Source organism: Tachypleus tridentatus, chromosome 10, assembly GCF_004210375.1.
Source record: "Tachypleus tridentatus isolate NWPU-2018 chromosome 10, ASM421037v1, whole genome shotgun sequence".
Lineage (NCBI taxonomy): Eukaryota > Metazoa > Arthropoda > Merostomata > Xiphosura > Limulidae > Tachypleus > Tachypleus tridentatus.
Window position 1 is genome coordinate 131,438,209 of NC_134834.1, and position 9,906 is coordinate 131,448,114.

The 9,906-nt window shown below is 32.4% G+C and overlaps 1 protein-coding gene across 1 annotated transcript; it reads left to right on the forward strand.

The window, feature by feature from the left end:
- The first annotated feature begins 694 nt into the window (after window positions 1–694).
- Window positions 695–6,311, forward strand: LOC143230327 (uncharacterized). Its single transcript, XM_076463681.1, has 2 exons — window positions 695–2,037; window positions 6,016–6,311. The coding sequence occupies exons 1-2, from the start codon at window positions 1,453–1,455 to the stop codon at window positions 6,088–6,090; spliced, it is 660 nt and encodes a 219-aa protein (XP_076319796.1). The 5' UTR covers window positions 695–1,452; the 3' UTR covers window positions 6,091–6,311.
- Window positions 6,312–9,906: the final 3,595 nt, after the last annotated feature.

The following is a 9,906-nucleotide window of genomic DNA, read 5'->3' on the forward strand; positions in this document are numbered from 1 at the left end:
GAATTGACTTACCATGTTTTATTATTGACTGACCTGATTGTGATCTAGTTAAAAAGCACATAATAGCCCCTTGTTTTGCAATCAGGAAGACTGAGTTTGACAACATTTTACATGTAGAGATATCAAAATTTCGATATAGCTTGGAGGAATTTTTTTTTCATAAAATAACTTCATTATTTTCATTACATATTTTTGTAATTTGTCAGAACTAGAATTACTAACTAAGAAATAAAATAACTGTCCGGTGATTTAATGAAAATTAATAAATTTATACAAAGTAACAAAAGGAAAAGTGCAAATGGTATGTGGAGGATGTAGAAAATTTGATGCTGTTTACTTTCATCGAAAACCATTTTTATTGTATGAATTTGAGTTATAATATAAGCCTTGATTTCGAATGTGCTTAAGTTTACTAACTCTTGTTATTTCGAGTGAATGAACAAAAATTTATAGTTATTAACTGTGAAGTTGTTTTCTATGCTTTTTAGTCACGAAAGCTGCTAATATAACAACTTGAAATGATACTGAACACGTTTCTAAACAGAGCTCTAAGTAAGTGATTTCATATATTTCATGACGTTCAAAGAAAACTGAATCCTTTGCAATTCAGTCTACTAAGCATCAGAAAGAAACACAAAATGTGATTTTGTAATTGTTTAATTTTTCTTCCCTTAAATGACTATTGTTGTGTACCAAAGAAAAATATAACTCACTTTTTACAGAGTTTCATCCACGATAAGTCCTCCCTCCCCCCTCTACGACTTAATTCTCTATATCTCTGCTCTTCTGTGGAGTTTGAGTGTAACCACGTGTAACGAACTAAGTAACCACATACCATCTGTCAAACAGCCTTTCTCTAGCGGCAATATCAACAAACAGCACGTTCTATACTCCCCGGTGCTGCAGTTTTTGTTTACAGTGGACAACCATATAGATCTTGTTCTAGAAATCTAGTTCAGCACACAAAAGCTGGCGGCTTATTTCTGTTGGGAGGGTTCAAACACACGTGACTAAGGAAGATCCCACCCATTCTCATCTTGCAAGACTTTGATAGGGTTGAATGCCTCGAGTTGTTCATTCTATTTTCATCCTTCGCCAACAAAAGTAGTCAAAACTCTATTCACCTTGTCTCTGAGCATCATTCACTAAGACGGTAGTGATGGTATCATAGAAGAGGCTACTTTATGTATAACAGGTGACAAACTACACAAGCTGAGATCATCTTTTGTTCTGTGATTAGTGTGGGCAGTTTGATGAAAACTGTCGTTTGGTTAGCATGAAAGCAAGCATCATAAACGGGTTAGAAAACGCAAATTAGATTAGCTTTCAGTCAGTTACTAAACAAATCCATTTTTTTATTAATATAGCTTTAGTTGTTGTTTTCTTTTTAACTACGAGGACCTGAAGACACTTCGTTTTACCTTAATCTGATGCTCACGTTTCTTTACCAGAATGGTAACAAAAGTGGAAGAAGGTAAATCTGACGTTTTGAGTACCTTCACTCCAAGGTTTTATGATAAACTGTCTAAAAACAATTCGCATTATTTAGAACGATCAAAACAAATTTATCACGAGAGAGAGCACTGTGGCAAAGAACTGAATTACTCAGAACACTTGTTACAGCTCTCTTCGGCAAAGAAACGTAAGCTAACACGTGGGCCATACAGCGGCACTTTGTTAACTCCCGATACAAGTTCAGAAGAAGGAGATTTCAGCAGAAAAACTGGAAAACAAAGACAAGCAGCGAACGCCCGCGAGCGTGATCGAACCCACAGTGTAAATACAGCATTCACGACTTTAAGAACACTAATCCCAACAGAACCTGCTGACAGAAAGTTATCAAAAATTGAAACTTTACGTTTGGCAGCAAGCTACATTGCCCATTTAGGTACAGTTCGATCGTTCCGAGCACGAGGTGATTTTAGCGAACAACCCTGCCTCAGGTATCGATGTCACGTGGAGAAAATACCAGAGGAGAGTTCCAGTACAGATTCTCGCTCGCTTTGTACTTTCTGCTTGGCTGAGAGTAAAAGAACGGTAAGGAAATACAGTAACAACGTGGTAAATGTCTATATTAATTATCCAGATAGATATTAAGTGGATAACATGACTAAACTTGTTTATAAACACTAGCATTCATTAAAATACAAGTAAAAAATCATCCACATGTGAAAAATATGGTTGTTTTTATCCAAGCTTTTCGACTACATTATGATTTAGACGAAGCAGGGAGAGCTAACAAATATTTTAAAATCATTTTAAAGATGAACTTTGGTCCGGAAATTTCACTATAACACCCCCAACGTTGCCATTTGTTGATATAATAATTATGCGTTAACTTCTTTCATTGTCAGCATCCAAATTCGATCCAAACACTTTAATAGCGCTTTGAAGGTTAGTTGTAATAATACTAGTCTTTCGACATTATTCCAGCCAAATCGCTTATATCTTTATCACGTTGAATGAAATAATGTATTATTATATCTGTGATGTATTTTTACAATATTTGTCTAAAAATTATTGAAACTATTATACCTGAAAGGCATTCTTCCTTACTGATACATAGACAAATCGTACAAGATTAGATTTAGAATTGTTATTGTAAATAAATGATCGTTCAAGATATCATTTTATACATATTGTACACAAGTTGTCTGCGTTGCGTTTATAGTTTGTTTTAACTCTATAACTTGTTCTCATATTGTGCCAACTGTAAATTTATGGAATTACAAGGGTAAAAATATAGGTTCAGGTTCCCTTTTGTAGCTTTACGCTAAATAAAACACAACAAGCAAGTTCAAGTTTATAAATTTCCTCAGGTGGAAAACTTTTTTGTTTTCGATTTGATAATCGACTACAAAAATAATAAAGGATTCTTATGTTGTTGCTCTTTCCTTAGTCGATGATTATGTTGCTTTCTTATCTTGCGAGTTTCAAGAAAATCGTCCGAGAATACATCGTTAGGGTAATAATTAATTTCAGTTTAATGCTTTGTTGGCTTTGACAAAACAAGACTGTTTTAGAAGGCTCATATCCAAAAATATTCAATCATAACCTGAACGGTTAAATACAACAATGACTGTGTTACGTAAGCCTTGTTTTCGAAGAATTTCTGCAGGCTTTTGTTGCGAAAGCCTAAGTATTTGGAATTACAGTGCACAATTTATTGAAGTCGTGAGTAACAAAACGAATGTAAATTTTCTTCGAAACAATAATATAATAATGGTTTGTGTTTTTTTAAACATGTTTAGCGCGTGTGTGCAAGAGCCATAAAATTCGTAAGGTGACGTAAGTTCGTAATTAACTTTGGCATTGTTGGATCTTCCAACATTACTGAAATGTATATGTGTAAATAAAGTAACGTTGTGATAAATCCATTTTCTATAGGATTACTTGATTAGTTGAAGATGACAACCTCAAATATATTAAAAATTATAAGTTATTGTTTAGATATATAAAACTTGTAGCATACATACTGGAAATTTCTATCGTACTTAGTACCACCTAGTGGCATTCCTTTTAATACTACTTAGTGTAACCTGGTTTGGAACAAGATATTGATAGTTTTAGTATTTCATAGTATAAGAGATTTTATATCATATATTGTTACTTGGGGAATATTTGTTTAAGTGTCACATAATAAACTCACTGATGATTGTTCTTGTACAACGTATCCGTGTTTTTTTTCAACATTACATTCTGAATCTCATTTAAGATTACATAGCTATTCTCAGTTTAATACAATATAGATATCTCTTGATTACTACGTAATCATACTTATTTAAGTAAACGTATTGATACTTTTTTATTTAATACAATCTACTGACATTGGGTTTCGTGTATTCAAAAGTAACATATCGTCATACTGGGTTTCACTTGTTTTAGCCTATGTCTTTTATTAGGCTATATTATAATAAATATTAAATAAAAAATAAAACATTTGAAAATGAAAAATAAACTTTTGTGTTTGTTTCAACCGTCTATTATTGTTACGGTAATATTGTTACCATCAAGGTCTGTGAGTATAGCGTCATGCTATATTAAAATCCAACACTTAGCGGGTAAGTTCACTTTTAAAAAACAAAGTCAGACAAGAGGAGGAAGGTATTTAAACAATGGAATTCTTAAAACAAATATTTATTTCAATACGACACCTCGATTGGTCCATTATATCTAATTACACACACAAATTTGCCTTAATTATGCAAATCATTTCTCCTAAGTAACTTCCTATATTTGTTGTGCAGTTCTTAAGATTTTTACTTTTTTTTCCAGTCATAATTATCATCTGTTCCAGAAATGTCCGACTATAGTTGAGGTCACTATATTACACTATTTTTTGCCATACAGTGTTCGTTCAATCTCCTCTTTAATTTTCTTCTTCTTTGCCCTATGTACATTTTACAACATATTTCCAACTGTAGCCAAACATTTTTGGTACGAAAATGGTAATTATGATAGGAAACGTGTGAAGATCTTGGGAAATGCCCAAACAAACATAGAAGGAAACTGGGTAAATAAATAGAGATAATGGATCAATGAACATCTCATGTTGAAATTATTGTTAGCCTTAAATATTCCCTTATTTTCTCTCTACCTCCTCTACTCCCCTTAAATATTTCATTATTAATATACCCATGCTTCCTGAAATTGTTTTTGAAAGGGAAGTTATCTATTAACGATTAGAGTTTAACATAGACTAACAGCGTGTTCGCAAGTCTTGATGATGGTAACTGTATCAATGCAATTAGTTGGGTGAAACAAATGATAAAGACTACTTTTTATTGCGCAAAAAATTAACAGAAAAACCTTCAAACATAAATATTATAAATTTCTCAACTAACTTAAAAATCGTAATAAAATCATTACATTTTTGAAAGATTTCCTTCAAGCCAAGGTTCCATCAGTTCACTGATACGAAAAGCAATTTATGAAATTTAGTAGTCATATCTATTTTTGTCTTCGAAAACAAATCTTTGGTTTTTGAATATTTTGAAAATTAGCAGGAAAATATTTTTCCTTATTAGAGTTTTAATAAGATCGTTCATAAATCAAGAGAATTTAATGAGAAAAACGATGAAAACTAAAATTCCAACAATGATTTTGTTGGTGATTCTGTTATTAATAACTTATTAATCAATTTGTTTCATGTTACACATAATAAAGATTTCAAACACTGAAGTCATAAGAAATGGTATGTTAAAGATAAAAAGTGATTGTTTAAATGAAAATAAAGTTAAGTGCTAAATCAATAATTAAAAATAAATTAAAAGTTAAAAATAAAGCTCGCTGTTAAATGTTGGATAAACGTTTAAAGGATTAAAATATTTCTTCTAGAGTTTAATCAAATATAAACTCCTGAAGAATTTGCATTCTAGGCGTAGACACTTAAAAATTTGATATTTTGCGTTAATGTAGTTTACATTAATATCGTTGTTATTTTAATATATTTAGAAACGTTCTTCTCTACTGACAGAAGCAGCGATATTCTAGATATAAAAGGACCACGTAAAGGTACAATGTATTGGAATGGATAGACAAGTTAACAGCCAAATCGATGGATAGTTTAACCAATAACAAGAATATTAAAACACAGTGAATGTTTACGATAAGAGGTGTTAAAAGATGGTTTTCTGTCTTTCTTTTCTCTCAATCACGTTTTTTTTTTATTTCTCCTTTTCCTTAATGAACCCAAGTATATATCTTTTTTCGTCGGTAATTGTAGCCATATGTGCACAAAAGTCAAAATGAGTAATATGCTTAACATGTACATTGATATTACTTATATAATTTTTATATGCCATATTTGACGTCATTTTAGTTGCAAAGTGATGAGAAATAAAAGTAAAAACTGATTAATAAAACCTACAGTAACTTAATTTAATCGATGTATATTCACATTTAAATTTATATGATATGGTTGATTGTTTTATCAACCTCTTACATTTTGTAAAAGTAAACTAAGAATGAATTCCTAGATAAACGTGTTAAAAGATTTTTATTTGTTTGCTTTAGAGATCATCTAGAAGCCATCAAACTTCCAGCGCTCAAAACGACGTTACAACACTTAATCTTTACGTCACAAGGTGATATGGCTGGTTCCAGTGTCGTTTTCATATACCGAAATATTCTATGATAGAATAAAAACAAACGTGTATTTCTGAAAATACCTAATAATACGTTTCATTACGTGTGAACAATTTTAACCCAATATGTGCTTGGAATAACAACAAAAGTGTATGCACATTATGCAAATATGTTCATGTCTTAGTTTGGAAAATAAAGTTTATTAATAAAGCATTTTATTTTGACATTTTTAATGTGGTACTTTGGGTAGTAACAAAAGTGCATGAAAACAAAATGTTTTACCTCAGATATTTCGAACAGCTCAAAATGATGTCAAAAATAAGACTCAAACATATTACATTAACGTGCTTATCTCTCAGAGGATTTACACAATATCTTTAAATCTTCAATCATACATCACAGATTTCACAACTGTTAATGATTTATTCACGGTACTAGTGAAGCTTTTAAGAGATATGGCAGATTTCACAACTAGTAACTGTCTGTTTACGGTACTAGTATAGCGGATATAGAGAAGTGTATAATGAAACTAAACTATATCTTAAACAAAAAACGTCGTTTTAAAGACATGAAATAAAACTAAAGAATGCGTCCTGTTTTGAGTGCCGCGTGTGACTACTCCATTCATAGACGTTAGTGCTCGACAGCAGTTTAATTTTTCTGTTCTACAAACGTTTCATTTGTATCATGTTTTCAAACCAGGCCGATGTGAGTTCATCCATGAAAGCATACAGTTATCGACACTTTGGTATTTTCTTTTTCAATGCTGTATGCTTACCAATATTATCCACTATGACGTCACGACATTCAGAATAACGAATACCATCATAGGTCTGATGCAACCTCAGATCTGTGTCTCAGTATCGACTTTATTATCTTCTAAACTAATCCATTTCGGGCAAAAGTTTTTGATGCTCAAAAATTGGATTAAAGTACATCTTCTTTTTAATGAAAATGGCTTATCAAACATACAATATATTAACTGTAAAATCTGAGAACAGAAAGAAGTGATTAATATAGGTATAAGACAAAAATAATTACATGGTAATCGTTTCAGCCAAATAACTTACAATGGTACTTTGATGAAGCTGTTTGGTTGAAATGATTGATATTACTTGAGACAGGCCCGGCATGGCCAGGTGGTTAAGGCGCTTGACTCGTAATCCGAGGGTCGTGAGTTCGAATCCCCGTCACACCAAATACGCTCGCCCTTTCAGCCTTTGGACGTTATAATGTGATGATCAATCACACTATTCATTGGTAAAAGAGTAGCTCAGTGGGTAGTGATAACTATCAGCCTTTTCTGTAGTCCTTATTGCTAAATTAGGGACAACTAGCGCAGATAACTCTCGAGTAGCTTTGTGCGAAATTCAAAACAAACCAAACCATTACAGCGACTTACTTTATCGTGTGACTTTCATATTTTGTTGTGCTATAGCTGTATTTATCTTTATAGTAAAAATAAAATGATTTTGAATTAATATAAGTGAAATATAAATGTAGTAAGTATTTAGAAATCAGCTATTTCATTTTAAATATCCCATCCTCGCCCAACAACAACAAAAAATTAATTATATATCATCTCTTTCTTGTAAAGAAATTAATATTTGTTTAAGTTACCAGTAATATATGCTAAATCGATAAAATTGGTTTAATTTTCTTTTTCTCTACATATAATGACTACTATCATGTAGTACAGCAGGTCTAAAGTGACAAGTAATGAGATATCATATCGCACAGTTTTGTCAACTCTTGAATTCAGTACTACAGATTTTATGAAAGACTAGGATTGTTTTTGTTTGTTTGTTTTTTTTAATTTCGCACAAAGCTACTCGAGGGCTATCTGCACTAGCCGTCCCTAATTTAGTAGTGTAAGATTAGAGGGAAGGCAGCTAGTCATCATCACCCACCTCCAACTCTTGGGCTACTCTTTTACCAACGAATAGTTGGATTGACCGTTCAGTTATAACCTCCCCACGGCTTGGAGGGCGAGCATGTTTGGCGCGACGGGGATGCGAACCCGCGACCCTAAGATTACGAGTCGCACGCCTTAACGCGCTTAGCCGTGCCGGGCCAGAAAGACTAGGAAAGAACGTAAATGTAATTCAGTATACAAAGTTTATAAATAATTTGAAAATATTTGTCCTTGTAACTTCGTTAACTCACAGTGAAATGGCAAGAATAAAAAATGTCTATAATTTATCAGAGAAAGAGTTATGATCGAAACAACAGTTTCAATCTAATGGTTTCATTATAATTGTGTAAAATAAGCCTTTTCGATTATTGTATTACATCTACAACTGACGTTGAACTGTGAAGTTGCCACCTAGTGGTACAGCAGTATGTCTGCGGAGTTACAATGCTAAAAACCGGGTTTCGATACTCCTGCTGGTTAGAACCCAGATAACATATATTGTAGCTTTGTGTTTACACTACTAAAATATTATTGAAGTTAAAACAACAAAGATTTGTAAGTTCTAGAATGTTTTGCACATAGCTGACTCTAACTTTGAACTAATATAATGTAGGAAAGATAAACAGTCAACAGAAGCCTTTGTGAACTTGTAACCATAGTTGCTAAATAGAGAGATCTGACTGTCACTTTTATAGCGCATCCACAACCCAAACATCCCACTATTCGTTGGTAAAAGAGAAGCCAAAGAGTTGGCGGTGGGTGGTAATGACTAGCTACCTTCCCTGTAGTCTTACACTGCTAAATTAGAGACGGCTACCGCAGATAGCCCTCGTGTAGCTTTGCGCAAAATTAAAAACAGACCAAACCAGTTTAATATATATTTAGAAATGTGCATAACTTATATTGTGAAATATCTATTGCGCATGTTCCGCCTTTTCTCTAAATTTATAGAAGATTCTCGAGAGTAGCAATCAATAATATATGTTTAACGAAAGCACTAGCGCATCTTCGAATATTGTTGGGCCAACTGAACTTTCTAAGACTTCGCCTAAAGATTATAAATCGACGATCTAAAATTGTGATAAAAGCTACAGATACTTAACCAGGATGGTTTATAGATTTCGATCATTACAACCCGTTTAATTTCAGTGAATTTACTTCGGACGTTAGTATTTCTACAAGGACATTAGATGTTGTCGGTGGTGAAAAACGTACATGTGCTTAGAGCTAGTGAAGAGTATATCAGTATATCAACTCAGAATTAATTCGATCTTCATGGATCTAGACCGTCGATAAAATATTCAGTTGCAGACAAGAAAGAAGATTGAATATTGTTTGTGAGTTTGTAAAACTTTTGTATATAATTCAGTTTTGTGATAACTATTTGTAATAACTGTTATTATAATTTGTATTGTTGTTTGTATAAAAAAATACATTTATGTTAAGAAAGAAATTTGTGTGTATCAGTCTTGTTGGCAACTTTATTTATTAAATAATTTGTCAACTTTATGTTCGATAAACTGAACATAAAGTTGACAAATTATTGAATATTGTGTTTAATAAACCAGATTCAACTTCTTACTAGTACCGTTTTATAAGGCAAATCAGAAGTAGATAAAACCATTAGAAGTTTTCTTTCTAAAACTTTACATTAGTTAGTACATATATGGATAAAGTTACTTAATAAACAGAGTTAGACACTGCAACTGCGATATATATTCCTTATAAACCGAACTGGAAATTGCTGCTCGTTTGTTTTTTTTTTAAATTCGTGAAAAGATACCCGAGGACTATTTGTGCTAGCCTTCCGTAATTTAGTAATGTAAAACTAGAGGGAAGGCTAACTCTTGGGCTACGTTTTTACCAACGAATAGTGGGAATGACCTTAACATTATAACGCCCCC